General features: G+C 46.5%; 3 protein-coding genes across 3 annotated transcripts in view; all 3 read left to right on the plus strand.

The window, feature by feature from the left end:
* The first annotated feature begins 781 nt into the window (after positions 1-781).
* On the plus strand, positions 782-8,110 carry cnn2 (calponin 2). The gene is made up of 7 exons (XM_084447037.1): positions 782-916; positions 4,223-4,344; positions 4,529-4,595; positions 4,941-5,078; positions 5,577-5,693; positions 5,857-6,003; positions 6,751-8,110. Exons 1-7 carry the CDS (start codon positions 860-862, stop codon positions 7,048-7,050), a joined length of 948 nt encoding a protein of 315 aa, XP_084303163.1. The 5' UTR covers positions 782-859; the 3' UTR covers positions 7,051-8,110.
* A 3,225-nt stretch (positions 8,111-11,335) lies between these two features.
* rps15 (ribosomal protein S15) lies at positions 11,336-13,833 on the plus strand. The gene is made up of 4 exons (XM_084447039.1): positions 11,336-11,359; positions 11,784-11,869; positions 13,193-13,427; positions 13,677-13,833. The coding sequence occupies exons 1-4, from the start codon at positions 11,357-11,359 to the stop codon at positions 13,788-13,790; spliced, it is 438 nt and encodes a 145-aa protein (XP_084303165.1). The 5' UTR covers positions 11,336-11,356; the 3' UTR covers positions 13,791-13,833.
* Positions 13,834-14,423: 590 nt separating this feature from the next.
* LOC311316220 (dipeptidyl peptidase 9-like) overlaps positions 14,424-18,261 on the plus strand; it is a 14,362-nt gene continuing 10,524 nt past the window's right edge. Inside the window, exons 1-8 of the mRNA XM_084447035.1 lie at positions 14,424-14,559; positions 15,549-15,639; positions 15,868-16,106; positions 16,854-16,966; positions 17,087-17,260; positions 17,610-17,778; positions 17,945-18,055; positions 18,212-18,261. The exon at positions 18,212-18,261 is cut by the window's right edge and continues 79 nt beyond it. Of these exons, the coding sequence (XP_084303161.1) occupies positions 15,584-15,639; positions 15,868-16,106; positions 16,854-16,966; positions 17,087-17,260; positions 17,610-17,778; positions 17,945-18,055; positions 18,212-18,261 (912 nt within the window). The 5' untranslated portion in view covers positions 14,424-14,559; positions 15,549-15,583. The remainder of the gene's footprint in view (positions 14,560-15,548; positions 15,640-15,867; positions 16,107-16,853; positions 16,967-17,086; positions 17,261-17,609; positions 17,779-17,944; positions 18,056-18,211) is intronic.

Below are 18,261 nucleotides of genomic sequence, written 5' to 3' on the forward strand. Positions count from 1 at the left end.
CCCTTTTCTTCCCAGGTCAGAGTGGGCCTGTCTGTTAGCTGCGCTACCAGCCTAACCTGGTGTGTATTCTAGTTCGACCACCCTAACCTGGTGTGTATTCTAGTTCGACCACCCTAACCTGGTGTGTATTCTAGTATGACCACCCTAACCTGGTGTGTATTGTAGTACCTAACCTATGTGTTCTAGTACGACAAATACCCTAACCTGGCATGTATTCTAGCACTACTACCCTAAACCAGGTGTTGGGTTGGTGATTTTCCATGCTGTCACCCAAAGGTGTGTTATACGGTAACACATTAATAGCCTGTAGTTATTATATCATGTCTGTCTCTGCTTGGACAGTTTATAAACCTAAACCATCTGCTTGGACAGTTAATAAACCTGAAACCACGCTCTCGTTTTCTTATGCAATGCTTTTCACATAATTCTTATCATTCCAAAGTGGATAGAGGGTTTTATGTACTATTTGGCTCCGATGAAGTATCATTACGTCATGCAGTAGCTCATTGTAGTTCTTCCAGACTTCTCCCGGCGGTGACTCAAACCCCCGGCTACTGCCCGTCTGGCATGCGGGGTGGGACCGGTGGATACTCCCACCATTCAGGAATTTGGGACTTTCCTTCCATATAAGGAGTTTTTGATATCAATCACAGCCCGCGGAGAGAGGGGAAGGTGGAGCCTAGAATCGATACAACTCCGGTAGGCGCTTTAATTGGTGGAACGAAAAAATAAAGGAAGTATTTAGTTCCCTCAGCGGAGTTTCATCCGAAGAGAAAGGAAAGTAAAAGTTTGCCACCGCCTTAGCTCCAAGCGGTTACATTTTGCATAATAATCTGAATATTAAAGAGAAGTTTATACAATGTCGGGCTTTAATAGAGGACCTGCCTATGGCTTTTCCGCGGAAGTCAAAAACAAGGTAAGTTGGAGAACAAAGTAGCCCATAAATGCAATAGGATATTGTGTAGGCTAGGCTATTCGTCTATTGACCATAATGACAGTGCTCGTGTATTCGTTTGTTTTTTATATTTAAATGAAGAGTAAATAAAGAATACATTTAAAATTGACTGGTTTTCAACGAGATGCCGACGTGAATGCAATAATTTGACTATAAATTGCGTCAAGACATGAGCCCACTGAATTAGGCCTACGTGAACAATTACGCATGTTAAATAATAAACGTGTCTGTAAATATATGGAGAAAGGTGACCTTGTTAGTTAGGGTTAGTTTTCGGAGAGTTATGGCCTTGCAAAGAACTCATGGGCGTTGTCCTTATTGGCGGTTACGCCTGAATGTCGCTGCGCATAACTGCAATTGGATTCTCTAGCTGGTGTTCAAGAGAGAAGTGTTTAGGTAGCCTATGTTATTCGCCGGCGCTATAAGGAAGTGACGGTTTCCACCCTGCGCACTTATTCTTCCTAGATGACAGTAGAATAGATGGGCTAGGCCCATACCAGATCAGGACGAGGAGATAGGCTATGCCAGCTCGAGGTGAACTTAGCGGACTGGGCCCTGTACTACGTGATATCTCAGGAAAAATAGATCTTCACAAAAACACTATGCGTATGAATATTAAATAATCTTTAGATTGTTGTCTTGGAGCACTGATCCTGAGCACACGCCGCACAACCGTAACTCAGACAGCTGTGCCACGGGCTATCTGGGGTTATTGACTCCTCGGACAACGTCCCTCTCAGCGACCCCTTGGTGCATGATAACAGTGACGATCTTGAAAGTGAAGGATGTAGTTGGCTTGACACTGGTGGGGGGTCTCATGCCTCCATCACATTCCAGCAGTCCTTGGCCATAAGCTGATTTATAGAGTACATTCCTGGGCAGTGTGTCCCAATAGGGGGTCTATAGGTCGTCAGAACACACTGTCCTGGATAGAGCCCCGGTCTCAGCATGATGCCTGTGAGCAGAACAGAGTAGCACGAGTAGAACAGAGCAGAGAGATGTCTGGTATTTCCTGCCATTGACGTAGGGAGCTCTGTGTAACGTGTGGTATTTTAGGATTATGATACCCCCCCGCCAAACACACACACACTCCCCTTTGTCCTTTCCCACCTGTGAGGAGGACAGGCAACATTCTGATGAAGTGAGCGAGCCAAGAAGTTGAGACACCTCATGTTCCATCATGTTCATTGTTCAGACATAAGACTCATTCAGGCCAGAGTGCAAACAGGCCTGGCTACCCAGAAAGCACTGCAAGAGGAAGTCGGCTTGTCTCTCTAAATTACATCCTTCACTGCCCTGTGGTCAGACTCAAGCAGCCAGTGTTGTTTTAATTCATGGACAATGAATCAGAAGCAAATGTAATTACAGGCCTCAAATTCCTCAGGAAGTCTGGCCGGCCAAGCTGCTCATACACATTAACAGAGTCTGTGTTGTTGTGACTTGTTATCCATTTACATGTGTTTGCGTACCAGCCTGCAGCTCTGGATCAGCAGCAAGGATAGACCATGTTCATCTCCAGCAGAGACGTGTTCATCTCCAGCAGCATAACAACAACAACAACAACAACAACAACAATAATAATAATAATAATAACAACAACAACAACAATAATAATATTATTGTTGTTGTTATTGTTATTGTTAATATAATTGTTGTTATTAATCAATCATGTCATATGTACATAATACAGGTAACATGTACAGTGCTTAGCTGTGGCCAATTTGGGCTCGAGCCTAATTAAGATTGAGTTTCATGCTATCCAGAGCAGACTGCAGATCGCCAGCAGCTAGCCTCTGTGGTTCTTGAAGCCTCTGCAAATCAGGGTAACGGCTTAATCACACACTTAAGAGTTTATCTTACATGAAATCAGCTAATGAGCCCCCTGTCGTCACTCCTCAGAACTGGGGCTGCTTGAGTTGATTCTGATGTTCTAGAAGTGGAACGTCAGGTATCTGATTCAGGAGTGTTCTGAATTCCGATATAAGCTCTCAGTATAAGCTGCTATGATAATACTGTATCCCAATGCCTTCATAAAATTGAAGGATGTCCCCGGTGCCTTCATAAGCTCTTATGACACCTCCTGGGACTTCCCACCTGGAGGTAGCACTGCAGGTGAAAATTGAAGTGGTTTAGCAGCTTTAGGAGATTAAAGACCCCATGTCTACAAGACTATAAGCATCGGGACAGCCCATCCAGAGCAATCACACCAGGCACACTAAATTTGTTCTGGCCAGTGTACCGTTGCAAAAGTTTCCAAACACAATAAAAGCACCAGCAGCTAACAAGGTGATCACTCACCAACCGTGCAATCAAAGCAGGCATATAAAATTCTTGGAACAGTAACACCTCACCCACCAGCCAGCTACCTGCTACCATAACGTCCTTCCTGCTATAAGCACAGAGGAGAAGCATGAAGGAGTTTACCAAACAGGATGTGTGTGTGTGTGTGTGTTTGTGTGCGGGGGGGGGGGGGGGGGGGTGTGGGTGGGCAGTGTTGACTCTTTGACACAATAAAAGCACCAGCAGCTAACAAGGTGATCGCTCACTAACCGTGCAATCAAAGCAGGCATATAAAATTCTTGGAATAGTAACACCTCACCCACCAGCCAGCTACCTGCTACCATAACGTCCTTCTTGCTATAAGCACAGAGGAGGAGCATGAAGGGGTTTACCAAACAGGATGTGTGTGTGTGTTTGTGTCTTGGGGGGGGGGCAGTGTTGCCTCTTTGACTGCTGTAATAAATTAGGGGCACAGCCTCCGTTTGTCTCCTTGAATGTGTTCCGAATCACGTACTTCCATACTATGCCTTAAATTGATGTAGTATGCCACATGCAGTATAGTAAAAAATACCAGGATGTCCTACTACATCCGGTCGTATTTTGCAGTATACAAGCCAGCACACTTTTCTGGCTATTCTGACCCACAATTCTTTGCTCAGCGGAAATTATGTCACGTGCGAGTCGCGCCAGAGGCGTTTTGATGAATCCTAGCTGTGGAAGAATGTCGCTTTATGGATAGTGACGGATGTGGTAAATTTTCATGTTATGACATGGTAGTATATCCCAATTGGATGCATACAGCGTGCAAAGTACGTACTTTCTAGGGGCAGCTGTAGTACGTACTGGTAGTAAAAAGTAGGAGTATGCGACTTGGAATGCAGCCTCTAGCTGGATGTCCTAGAACACTCTGGTTCCCGGAAATGGATTATTCTCTGCTGCCCCAGTCTCTCCCTATAGAGTGACTAACCCCTGACCTCTTACCCTCAGATTGCTCAGAAGTATGACCCTCAGAGGGAGGAGGAGCTGAGGATCTGGATCGAGGATGTGACTGGCTGCTCCATCGGAGACGACTTCCAGAAAGGCCTGAAGAATGGAGTCATCCTGTGCGAGTAAGTGATGTCACGCCACATCTGGCAACAGACGCTCTCGTGTTGCATCACACCCCACTGCATCACTGCTGAGTCAGCACACTCTCAACTTACAGAGGGTAGGGCCTCTGTCTAAGTACGCAAACTCTCAAGGCTACAAATTTAAACAATCTCTATCCTAATTCCCTCTCTCCTTCTCTTCTAGACTGATCAACAAACTTCAACCTGGCTCTGTGAAAAAGATCAACCAGTCTTCTATGAACTGGCACCAGGTGAGGTGTGTGTGTGTGTGTGTGTGTGTGTGTGTGTGTGTGTGTGTGTGTGTGTGTGTGTGTGTGTGTGTGTGTGTGTGTGTGTGTGTGTGTGTGTGTGTGTGTGTGTGTGAGTGTGCGCGCGCACGCGCGTGCCCATAGTATGTGCCTGTTTATCAGGAGATGCATTATCTATTATGCCCACAATAGCAAGATCCAGTCATTTGTGTGTGCTGAGTTCTTCTGTATCTTCACTGTGTCCTAGAAACACTAGAGTTAGTCCTAGACCTAGAGCTCTTTATTTGTATTTGGTCTTGTACGCTTGCCGGAAGCAGAAGTGGTCTAAGTGGTCTTGTCTGGTTGCAGTTGGAGAACCTGACCACCTTCACCAAAGCCATCACGACATACGGCCTCAAGCCTCATGACATCTTCGAGGCCAACGACTTGTTTGAGAGCGGGAACATGACTCAGGTCCAGTCCACCCTACTGGCCCTGGCTGGCATGGTGAGACACACTGCTACACACACACATACTCCGCTACATGTACACGCACATACACTGGCACACACACACACACACACACACACACACTACTATATACAGCACACTGCTACAAACACTGCAACACACACACACATACATACTCCGCTACATGTACACGCACAGGGCCGGACTGGGTGAATATTTCCTGCCGGGAAATGTAGCCCCAGTCAGGCCACGAGCCGAGCCGACGCGGTGAGATGGAACACCTTCGGTTTCGTTTTGTTGACGGGGGGGTCTCCGCCCCTGTACACGCACATACACAAACACACACACACACACACACACACACACTACACTACTATACACAGCACACTGCTATTCACACACTGCTACCCATGTGGAGCTGCTACTGAGACAGAAGGCTGCTTCCTCCATGGCGGTACTGAAACTACTAGGCCTAGTAGTAGTAGCAGAACCAGAGCACATGAGTGTGATGACTAACCTCCTGGGTTTCCTCAGGCCAAGACCAAGGGTCAGCAGTCCAGCATGGACATCGGGGTGAAGTACGCTGACAAACAGGAGAGGGCCTTCGACGAGGAGAAGATGAAGGCGGGACAGTGTGTGATTGGACTACAGGTAGAAACAGCGTGTGATTGGAGGACAGGTTCAGAGACAGTGTGTGATTGGACTACACAGCATTAGAGACTGACTGTACAAGGTTAAAGAACTTTTTACTGAATCAAAGCTGAAGATAGATAGATTTGATTATCTTTTAAGCCTAATGTCTGTCTGTCTGTAGATGGGCACCAACAAATGTGCCAGTCAGGCAGGCATGAACGCCTACGGCACCAGGAGGCACCTGTATGACCCCAAAGCCCAAATCCTGGCACCCATGGACAACTCCACCATCAGCCTGCAGATGGGCACCAACAAGGGTGCCAGCCAGGTACACCAGCCTTCCCTCCCCGGGGTCATTTCTGATCTAACATGACTGACGAGGTAGAAGCAAAGCATGCCTCCTCCTCAACACGGCTGATGTTTTCCCACCTCAGTCTACCAATGTTCTCTCTCTTCCTCAACACGGCTGATGTTCTCCCACCTCAGTCTACCAATGTTCTCTCTCTTCCTCAACACGGCTGATGTTCTCCCACCTCACTCTACCAATGTTCTCTCTCTTCCTCAACACAGCTGATGTTCTCCCACCTCAGTCTACCAATGTTCTCTCTCTTCCTCAACACAGCTGATGTTCTCCCACCTCACTCTACCAATGTTCTCTCTCTTCCTCAAGACAGCTGATGTTCTCTCTACTCCTCAACACAGCTGATGTTCCCTCTCTTCCTCAACACAGCTGATGTTCTCTCTACTCCTCAACACAGCTGATGTTCTCTACTCCTCAAGACAGCTGATGTTCTCTCTACTCCTCAACACAGCTGATGTTCTCTCTACTCCTCAACACAGCTGATGTTCCCTCTCTTCCTCAACACAGCTGATGTTCTCTCTCTTTCTCAACACAGATGATGTTCTCTCTACTCCTCAACACAGCTGATGTTCTCTCTCTTTCTCAACACTGCTGATGTTCTCTACTCCTCAACACAGCTGATGTTCTCTCTACTCCTCAACACTGATGTTCTCTTTCCTCAACTCTACTGATGTTCGCTCTCTCCTCAACTAAGCTGATCTCTCTCTTCCCCAGGCTGGTATGACCGCCCCCGGAACCCGGCGGGCCATCTACGACCAGAAGCTGGGCACCGACAAGTGTGACAACAGCACCATGTCGCTGCAGATGGGCTCCAACCAGGGAGCCAACCAGAGCGGCCAGAACTTCGGCCTGGGCCGGCAGATCTACGACGCCAAGTACTGCCCCAAGAACGAGGGCGGGGAGGAGGAGAACGGGGCCGGGGTGAGGGAGCATGTCCCCGACTTCCACGACGAGGGTTACCAGGGCTACCAGGAGGAAGAGCCGGTGTACCAGGAGGAAGGGCAGGAGTATTAGAAGGTTCCGGAATGCTGAACGCCAACACAGGCATTTTGAATACGTTTAGTTTTTCGATTGGTTCTGGCATCTATTTCGATGATGTCCCTTTTTGTATTGAACTTTTAAATGCCTGGAGTGGCTAGCATGGCTGGCACTTGCCTGGCTTTTAAATGTCATGCGAATGTTTTCAGGACCAATTTCATACATATCACAAATACATGTATTGCCTTACAAGAGTTTTATTTTGATTTTTATATTACTGTTGATATGGTCATTCCAGTATGTTTGTAATGCCAGTCCTGGTATCCGTGTAGCTCTGACTTCCCAGGGAGATTAGCAAAGTGCCAAAGCCCTCTCCCAGGCCACCTCCCCAGGACTGCCCAACTGCGTCTGGACAGTGGTTCTGCTTGTTTTAAAGGGATTGATTTACTGTCTGGGGAAACATTATCTCATGGAATCTAGTGAGCCGTTCAGCTGTGATCCAACACCTGGGCTTTCTTTAGAATGAGGAAGTTGCTTGTTCTAACAGACGGGTTTATTGCTGGAACAGATACTCCCATCCTTGTATTTAAGTCAGAAACTATACACCTTTTATATTTTTCATAATTCATGTGAATACAAATGTGAATTTGTGTCCATTCAGTATTGTAGTTGATGATATGAATGGCATTTCTTTGCTAAGACTGAGGGAACAAACCGTGTTTGTGGGAACAAGCCACCGTCTCTCACTGCGTACTCTTTCACTGTCTCTCACCCGTACTCTTTCACTGTCTTACTCCATACACTTTTACTTGTCTCTCTCTCTCTCTCCTTTCTCCTAATCCCTCATTATTTCTGAGGCCATATTTCCTCTGCTTGCATAACCAGTACAACTGGAGCCTGAGGCTCGTTGACTTTGGATCGGGTGATCTGGAGAGCCCATCAACATTCCAATCTGAATACTGGAGTCAGTCAGTGATTCTCCTCTGTAGGATTTTTCATGGAATTAAGATGATAAGCGGACCACATCTGCATTTAAATCTGAAGCCTCACAATCATGACTATTTATATGTATTATATTAGTTGTTGTTTTTTTGTTTTTTTTTGTTTGTTTTTTTTACAATATAATTGTAAAGGGGAATCCGCTTTCGCGATGCTTAGTTTGACTAACTAAGACTATTATGATCCAATCTTTAATTCCCTTTGGATTCATCTGTTAATTTAGTAATTAAAACATCTGTTAAAGTTGGAAAATTTTGGAAAAGTATGTTTGTGAATAAAGTGTAATAAAAAATTGCGTTGTGATCCGAGTTCTCTTCCATATGGTTGCCATGACATGGACGACTGGTTAAGTTGTCTTCTGAACAGAGCATCCAACATAAGATGACCTCTCTGCTTTGGAATGTGAGGAATGCAGTGTTCGGAGTTCTGGGTTCTAGAATTACTGTAGGTCTACGTGGGCCTGTAGGCCTAGGAGGTTCCAGAAGGTAAAAGAGATAGGGTGGGTTCTATAAGACATGTAGAAACAATAAACAACTTAGATTCAATGATGTTTCAAGGGTAGGCTGCAAGAATGTTTAAGATTCAAGATTCCTTACGGTGTGCAGTCACAGTAAAATGTTGCTGCCGGCTCCAAGATTATGCTTGATACAGATAAACTCTATTACAATCTTTTTATTTTTACAAAGTTAACAAATTAACACTAATTGCACAATAAGTAGCCTACTCTTTCTATACACAGTAGGCTACCTGCTGTATAGATATGTATAAATATATATGTATAAATAATAAATAAATAACCTGGGGGGCATGGGTGAGTTATGTACATGCTATAGCTATAATAAGTAGTCCCCCAGGGCAAGGGGGATTATTTATTATAGCTATAGCTTATGCTCCATTTTATGCTGTTCCCATACCAGGCGGTGATATTCCCACTCAACTCGATCGTGGATGAGTAGCAGCTCCGTCGGATCTGATGGGACGCTCTGAATTTCCTCAGTTGTCTGACGTGGTTCAGTCTCTGACCTGCTTTCCTCACCAGTGTCTACAGTATGTGTGTTGCGTGCTGAGGTGTAACACAACTGTTGAAAACTGCTAAAAGACAACATGGATATAAACAAACAAAAGACGTTATTGAAATGATTATGAAAGCTACAGAGGAGAATGTAGCCAAACAGTCCGTCAAAAACTACCCAAACCAGAAACCCTGGATTAATGATCAAACATGTGATGCCTTAAAAAGCTCACCACTGCCTACAAACTAGGACTAGAAACAGGCAACATGGATGATTATAAGGCAGCAGGACACAACGTAAGGAGAACAGTGAAGGAAGCCAAGAGGGAATATGGTGAGAAAATTGAATTGAAATTCAAGCAAGGTGACCTTAGAAGTGTGTGGCAGGGATTAAACACCATGACTGAATAGAAGGGGTTCTCCATCCTCCTCAGGAGGTGTTGACGCTGCTCTCGTGAACAGCCTCAACACTTTCTATGCACGATTTAAGACCAGCAACGATCGGACGGCCGTCGTACCTGAGGGGGAGGAGAGCGGAGGAGCACTCATTCTCTCTGAACACGACGTGAGAACGGTGTTTAAACAGGAAAGCCACGGGACCAGACGGTATCGCAGGGCGGGTCCTTGAGGCGTGTGCCGACCAACTGACTCCTGTGTTCACAGTGATACTCAACCTGTCCCTGTCCATCGTCCCCACATGCTTCAAGAAGTCCTCAATCATCCCTGTACCAAAGAAGCCAAGACCAGTCTGCCTCAATGACTACTGCCCGGTAGCTCTCACCTTCATCGTGGTGATGAAGTGCTTTGAGAAGCTGGTCAAGGAACACATCTGCTCCTCACAGCCCAGCACACTAGACCCCCTACAGTTTGCATACAAACCCAACAGATCCACAGAAGATGCAATAGCTCACATCCTCCACACCACCCTATCCCACCTAGACAAGGGGAACGTGTTGGGTTATGTGAGACTGCTGTTCATTACCTACAGTAGGCTACAGTTCAGATTTCAACACTATAACCCCACCCGGACTCGACACCAAGCTCAGGGTCCTGGGGATAAAACGATACCCTCTGCAAGTGGATCCTGGACTTCCTGTCAGACAGAATCACACACTTAAGAGTTTATCTTACATGAAATCAGCTAATGAGCCCCCTGTCGTCACTCCTCAGAACTGGGGCTGCTCGAGTGATTCTAATGTTCTAGAAGTGGAACGTCAGGTATCTGATTCAGGAGTGTTCTGAATTCCGATATAATCTCTCGGTATAAGCTGCTATGATAATACTGTATCCCAATGCCTTCATAAAGTTGAAGGATGTCCCCGGTGCCTTCATAAGCTCTTATGACACCTCCTGGGGCGTCCCACCTGGAGGTAGCACTGCAGGTGAACATTGAAGTGGTTTAGCAGCTTTAGGAAATTAAAGACCCCCATGTCTACAAGACTATAAGCATCGGGACAGCCCATCCAGAGCAATCACACCAGGCACAAAAAAATTGTTCAATAAAACATTTGGCGCTTATAGTAGACACAAGAACGAGGGCCTTCAATGTGGAAAATAGATACCTATTGGCCCCATGCCTGGTGGGCACAAATCAAGTGGGGGTTTGAGATATGCCACTTAATTTCCTGCATTGTAGTTAATTTGCACCAATTTGTGTTTTATGCATCAATTTAAAAGTCATCTGCTATTCTCATCATGAATAAAGGAAATAAATAGTCAATAAGAGTAAAGCATAGTTCAATTATTAACAGTCAAATGTTTGGTCTGATGAACTGGTAAACCAGAGACCAGATATAATGGTTGTTTATGGTTGGATTAAGTCTGATCATCACGTTATCAGCGGCAAGTTTAAAGTCCAGCAATAGACTGCCTTCAATTATGCCGCCAATTAACGTCCTATAACTGTAATAGCCTACCGGCGTAGGCGCTCTCGCATATTTCTTGGTTTTGTCATTCCTCGTATCATTCCAAGCATGTGAAGACATAGAACTACATGTAGTGCATTAGAGTAGGTGTGCACGAAAATACGGTAAAAATCTCGTCCCGTATTGATTCAGTAAGGGTCAGTGCATTTTATTTCTCAATTGAGGACGACCCCTTATTATACGGGACGGGTGGTAACCTTATTCTACACCGACCGCCTTTGCCCCATCTAGCCAGTAGCCGCGACCGTGTATATTGTCCAACACCGCCATCTACTGTTCATTCTCAAACCGAACTGTTCAACTCAAACCGGAAGAATATGGCAACATACCGGACATAGCTGTAGCTCACGCGATATTAGAATCAACGAGACTTCCGCTAGTTCTTTTCCCCGGAATATCAGGCAAGATGGTAGGTGGCTGAATTTTCATACGATCCATAGATGTAAATCTATGTTCATCTAAGTCAAATCAGGACACTCACATTCATTGAAACCACTTAATGTAACGTTTAGGCCCTCAACACCCGAACTGCCACTGTATTTTAGGACGAAACTGTACATATGCTCTTTATTCTTTGCTTTGGTTTGTGGTGGATCCGACGGGAGCTAGTTGGCTAACTAGCCTCTTCTCTGCGATGCCCCACGCGCTTATTTCCACTAAAGCCAGACGTTATTTTCACTACCACACGAGTCACTACATTAAACAGTACTTGCTCCGGTTTGGCGGCACTGTCAGATAATTCGCGTTATTGTGTTGTGCTCAAAGTGCGCATTGTTGTGCTGTGCTCTGTGTTACAATGTACTCCGTTGACCCCGTGTTCTGTCCATTCACAGGCGGAGACCGAGATCAAGAAGAAGCGTACTTTCAGGAAGTTCACCTTCAGAGGTGTTGATCTGGACCAGCTCCTGGACATGTCCCAGTGAGTATTGCTGAATTTCCACCATCCGATAGGCTACGTCACTATCCAGCTGCACACAAAATACTGAAGAGGAAAGCGCAGATGCTAGCTGTTCTCAGTCCCACTCCTGTGTGATGCATTTCTTTGGACTTTTACTTTAGCATTGGTTAAGCTCTTATGCTTGGTTATGCCAGGTTCACTGTGCATTGTTTTCTTAATAAGCAAGCAGTACAACAACTAATGGCATAAATTCGCCATCTGCGTGGAGTATTTTCACAGAAATATGTGGGGTAGTTTAGTGCAGGGCTCCTTCCAGCTAGCCTACCTGGGTTATGGCTATGAAGAATGAACAAGTACAATGGAGACAAGGCTGCACGAGCTATAACAACACACACAAGCAGTCAGTCCGCCCAAATACAGTGATAGAGATGTGAAAAGTACATTTACAAAGTTTCTGTGGTCGCCAATATCAAAATGACTACATATTTTTACACTACTCCTTCCAATAAAGAATTTACATTTTGACACTACATGTAATTGTACACAAGTAATGAGAAACACTGCATACCTGCTATTTTCACTGAAATATGTGGGTTAGTTCAGTGTAGGGCTCTTTACAGCTACCCTACCAGCCAACGTAACAACTTCGACAGATCACTCATGCTTCATGCAAAAATACAAAATAGACATTTACATTATGTACACATTCAGAAACATACACAACTTAGCTGGGACTACAAATAATATACACATACGGACAATATCAGCTTTTAAGGACAAGCTGTACATTGAGCTCTGGTAATTGCTAACCTGGCACATCCACATGCTTATGGGGAAAGAATGACACCTGGATGTGCACTAGCTTGACCCCCCCATAGAGACACGGCCCTTCCAGAGTGCCCTCCCATGTACCCCCAAAATCAATCCCTCGGCCATGTCAAAATAAATCAACCAATTAAAATAAATAGGTGAGCAGAAACGGACGCAGAGAAAGAAATGATGGCAAAACTAGACAAAAATCTAGTGAAACGTAGGCTATATTAATTCAGTTACACTTGTTTAGAAAGGAGGTTCACTTATGATTTCTGGCCACTAGTAGTTCTCTTGACGACCTACGTTGAATGCACTCACTAAGTTACTTCGGATGAAAGCGTCTACTAAATGACTAACCAGACCAGCTGAATGTTGAATATTTTAATGTTCTCATTCTCTCGTCAATTATCACCAGGTTGTTAGGTTTACACGGTCGTCTGTCCAGTGCTCTCGACTGCTTGTATGTAGCTAGTGTCCCGTCTATGCAGTGTCCTGGCGTGAGTTTAAACTGCCCCCCCCTCCTGTCGGCAGTGAGCAGCTGATGCAGCTGTACTGCGCCCGCCAGCGGAGGAGGCTGAACCGCGGCCTGCGCCGCAAGCAGCAGTCCCTCCTGAAGCGCCTGCGCAAGGCTAAGAAGGAGGCCCCCCCCATGGAGAAGCCTGAGGTGGTGAAGACCCATCTGAGAGACATGGTCATCCTGCCTGAGATGGTGGGGTCCATGGTCGGAGTCTACAACGGAAAGACCTTCAACCAGGTGGAGATCAAGGTGAGCTGAGGTTTGGCGATTGACGTTTGGCGATTGACGTAAGACCTATGTGGACTCCCACTGGTGTGCAACCATTCAATTTTGAAGATGGGTACTTCAATTATGAAGATGAATACTGGGTCGGTAGTCACATTGAGTCTTTAGACATTGTAGTGTGTCTGTGCTGGTTGAAATGTATGTTCATGACTGAAGGTTTGTCCTGCCTGGTGGCAACACTAAACACCTCTCACCTTCCCTCCCTCCCCCCAGCCTGAGATGTGCGGCCACTACCTGGGAGAGTTCTCCATCACCTACAAGCCAGTGAAGCACGGTCGCCCTGGTATCGGAGCCACACACTCTTCCCGCTTCATCCCCCTGAAGTAGAATGGCTGTTCTCTTTGTATAAATAAAATGTTGGCTTTCCCCACATCGTGTCCGTCTTGTTTCAGTTTTGATGCCTTGTCTGTACAGTTGCTTACAGAGTCTGAAGAATTATAGTCCCCATATGTGTGATCTACAGCGTATGGCACTTGTTCTAGGAACTTGTGATACTGTCAAATGGTGCTTTGAGCTGGGGAAGGCATTTCCTGTTTTCAGAGGAACATAAGATTCTGATGCACTAAGTCCAGAGGGTGGGACATTGTGGAAGTACTGAACATACCCCTACCTGTCATTGGTAGTGGGCAGGATGCCAATATGCACAGACATGTAGCTTTTATTCTGGGGACTGATCACTGTCTGTCCCTTTGGAGACTAATAACTCCTAATTCCATGGTCACAGTCGACAAAGTGTTTAACATACGACCAACCGTCCACCCATAGTTTGACTGGGCTTGGGGAGAATTATATTATTTCAGTTGGACATGACTTGGAAGTTAATCTACCAAGGCTGTGCGCTGGTCCGGGCTGCGCATCATACACCCATCACGATTTCTGCGAACATATCAGCAGAGCCGTGGTGCGCCCTGTAATAGCGCCGAGTCATACTCCCCGCCCCTAGTGAAAGGTTCCTGTGCTCTTCCCTATCTTTTAGTAAGCTACGTTGACTGTCCATTCTGGGCCATGGACGCAACCTCAAGCTCTAAGAATATTTATGTTTTGATAACATAGCTAGTATAACCAAGGATCGTTGGTAGAAGACGTGGCCAGATTGGTAAGTATTCGATCTGTAGCTTGTTCTTTCATGGATGTATAAATGGTGTCAGGCTTGCCAGGAACGTTAGCTTGCCAGCTAGCCAGCTAGCATTAGGTGGAAACCCCGAGATGACTAGGGGAGCTGTCAAGTCACAATGTATCCGACTGAGTCCTGTGTCAAGCCGTGTGTGGTTACACTGTGCCCGTGATGCAACGCGTGCGCTAACTGATACAATTTATCCAGCAAACGTTACATTGTTGCCAACTTTTAAACAAGTGACCGTGCGTTTCCTTCCTTGGCTAGCTAGCTAGCTAAATCATGAACAAAGATAGCCAGCTAGCTCGCTAATGTTACTACCAGTCATTAAATCTTACAACCCTTTGTTACTTGTTTACCTGCCTGTCATTGTGTTTAGCTATTATACTATCGGATATATTATATAATATGATTCCTGTATGATGTGAACTAAGGAGTTTGGGGAAGGAAATGTTAGTTGATGTCTCAGACAAAGCTGATGACAGTCAGCCAGCTGGCTTGCCATACAGTAGAGGACTTCCTGCTTTTGAGATGCAGAAGTACAACTCCTTGGCATTCCTGGCAACGGTGTTTCTATACATGAACTATAACTGCGGTGTGGTGTTCTGGTGGCCTCTGTTGCTCCAGTCAGCCCAGAGACTGGTGTAGTAGTTCCACATAATTGCCTTCATGCACTATGCAGGGCTGTGTTGGCTAGGCCATGTCTCCTGTAACATCCTGACCACTGTAAAGTGCCACATTCCCCATTACTCCGCGGTCTCCCTCCCCCTCACCCAGACAGATACCACAGCTACACGCGTTCATGTCTGTCTGTCTGTCTACCAAGGACACACACACAAACACACACACACACACACACACACTAGTGATTGAGACAGAGGTGTTTGATGGTGTCGTGTTCGATCGTGACAGTGAACATGGCTGTTTTGAGACCCTCATATCCTCCCTCATATGGGTCATTCTGTCTCTAGGTGTCCCAGGCTGGCTGAGGCTTGGTGGCCAGTGAATGCAGAGAGCCAAGAGGGCCAAACTTGGTGATAATACAGAAGGTATCTGGAAAAGGTAGCGCTTCTCTCCACAGTGTAACCCACAGATATGGAAACTTGTCCAAGGATCCTTAACGACCTTATGTATGCTTGTGTACCTCCTTCATGAAGAGCATAAAAACCTCTGTATGTTTAACTTTTTGTTTGTTTGTGTGTGTGTGTGTGCGTGCACATGTGCGCTGTATACATGTGTATACTTGTTTGTGTGTGTGTGTGTGTGTGTGTGTTCATTCATTCCCTCCAGCTGTGTGAGGGTGAGCATGTCGGTGGTGGACGGACTGACAGACAGTACGGAGGTGGTGGAGATGGAGGACGTTCCCTCCCAGTTCTATGTGGAGAAGCACTCCTGGGACGGCCTGCGTGACATCATCCACTGCAGCAGGAAGTATTCTGGCATGATCGGCAGCAAAGCACCGCACGACTTCCAGTTCATCCAGAAGAAGGACGAGTCGGGACCCCACTCTCACCGGCTATACTATCTAGGTCAGTGACTATGTATGTAGGAGGTTTATTGAAAGGAGATGCACTCTGCGTTCTGGCGAGTAGTAGTACACTGACAACCTACGTTAAATGCAATTATTGTAAGTTGCTTTAGATAAAAGTGTCTGCTAAATGACTGTAATGTAATTATTACTTAAATCAGTTAGTATGTAAGTAGTAGTACTACCTAGATCAGTTAGTATGTGCCTGTATGTAATAGTGCTACCTAGGTCTATGAGAATGTATGTATGCGTCTATTTAATTGGGGAAATGCAACGCACCTGAGAGAATCCTAGTGAGAAGGGGTGTGAAACAGCTTTTTGCCCACTCTAAGCCTCATACACTCTGAAACTATCACTAAACTACCGCAAACCATGATAAGGTATTATCATTTGTCAACTAAAAGGATATAAATTGTAAATTGAAGAGCCGTGGGGGATGTTTTTGTTTAACGTTAATGCATAATAATTGCCATTTTTGTTTGAATTCTAACTCTGGATCTCCGAGGTTGGTCTATATTGGATTGTGCGTGCGTCATTAACCCCACTTCCTTGGACAGTGGCTATTGGAAACGAGTATGCCTACTTGTTGTTGAAAGAAGGCTATCTAGGTCATTGAGTCTATACTGTATATGGTACTACCTAGGTCAGTTAGGATATATGTAGGCTTGAGACTCTTTATTTATCCCTTGCATCTCCCACTTGTTCTTGTATCAACACCCCCTCCTCCCTCTGCTGGTCTCCCTGGCAGGCATGCCCTATGGAAGCAGGGAGAACTCCCTCCTCTACTCTGAAATCCCCAAGAAGATCCGGAAAGAGGCCCTCCTAGTGTTGTCATGGAAACAGATGCTGGATCACTTCCAGGTGAGTGTTCTTGTCCCCAGGATCTCCCATCCCCACAGACACACTCATACCCTGCTATACTGTATTCTGACTAGCCTGTGTATTCGATGTAGTCTGTAAACAACGCTGTCTGTCCTACAGGCCACTCCCCACCAGGGGGCGTACTCCCGGGAGGAGGAGCTGCTGAGGGAGAGGAAGAGGCTTGGGGCATTTGGCATCACGTCCTACGACTACCACGCCCCCTCTGGCCTCTTCCTGTTCCAGGCCAGCAACAGCCTGTTCTATTGCCGCGACGGGGGAGGCAATGGTTTCATTGTGAGTCCCAGCCAGGCCCCGGGCCGAAATCCTCAACATGACCCCTCCATTCCTCTCTTCCATCCCTCCATCTGTCCTGCATGCTGTGTGTGTGTGTGTGTGCGCTCTGGGTCTGATAATGTGTGTGCTGTGTGTGCTGTTTCTCAGTGTGTGCTGGGTCTTAGGTGTGTGTGTGTGTGTGTGCGTGCGTGCGTGCCGGGTCTGAGTGCGTGCCGGGTCTGAGTGTGTGTGTGCTGCTGAGACTGCATGTGTGCTGGGTCTGAGAGTGTGTGTGTCTGTGTGGGCGCGTCTGTGCGCTGCTGAGACTGCGTGTGTGCTGGACCTGAGTGTGTGCGCTCTGCTTTAGCAGTCTGCTCCAGTGAAGCCGCTGGAGATAAAGACCCAGTGCTCGGGGACGCGGATGGACCCAAAGATCTGCCCCGGGGAGCCTGACTTCATCGCCTTCATCAACAGCAACGACCTGTGGCTGGCCAGCATCAAGACCGGCCACGAGAGGAGGCTCACCTACTGCCACAAAGGTCAGGAGGAGGACGAGGAGAAGGGGGTGGAGGAGGAGGAAGAGGAAGAGGGGGTGGAGGAGGAGGAAGAGGAGGAGGAGGAGGGGACAGTGTAGTATAGTCCACCCATTCATGGATTTCCTGTGATGTCATGATGAACACCTTGCACCCTGACCTTCTGCGACAGGTCTGGACAATGTGAAGGAGGACCCCAAGTCAGCGGGCGTGGCCACCTTCGTCATCCAGGAAGAGTTTGACCGCTTCACAGGGTACTGGTGGAGCCCCTCGGCAGTGGAAGGTGAACCCTAGACCCCCCTCCAATCCCATCCCGTACCTAGACCCTAACCCCTACACCCCCCGTAACTACATCGTCATAAACCCAGAAATGATACTTAATCTGCCTACTGTGTACTCTGTTCTGTTTTTTTCTCCCCTCCCTCTCTCCCTCTGTCAGATGAGGAGGGAGGGAAGACCCTGTACCTGCTGTATGAAGAGGTGGATGAG

This window comes from Borostomias antarcticus, assembly GCF_949987555.1.
Source record: "Borostomias antarcticus genome assembly, chromosome: 12".
In the NCBI taxonomy this organism is placed as follows: Eukaryota; Metazoa; Chordata; class Actinopteri; order Stomiiformes; family Stomiidae; genus Borostomias; species Borostomias antarcticus.

Coding starts and splice junctions, on each gene's coding strand:
- cnn2 (XM_084447037.1), top strand. CDS start 860: ATGTCGGGCTTTAATAGAGGACCTGCCTATGGCTTTTCCGCGGAAGTC. Junction 4,345..4,528: donor AATGGAGTCATCCTGTGCGA/GTAAGTGATGTC, acceptor CTTCTCTTCTAG/ACTGATCAACAAACTTCAAC. Junction 5,694..5,856: donor AGTGTGTGATTGGACTACAG/GTAGAAACAGCG, acceptor GTCTGTCTGTAG/ATGGGCACCAACAAATGTGC.
- rps15 (XM_084447039.1), top strand. Junction 11,870..13,192: donor CAGCTCCTGGACATGTCCCA/GTGAGTATTGCT, acceptor TCCTGTCGGCAG/TGAGCAGCTGATGCAGCTGT. Junction 13,428..13,676: donor TCAACCAGGTGGAGATCAAG/GTGAGCTGAGGT, acceptor CCCTCCCCCCAG/CCTGAGATGTGCGGCCACTA.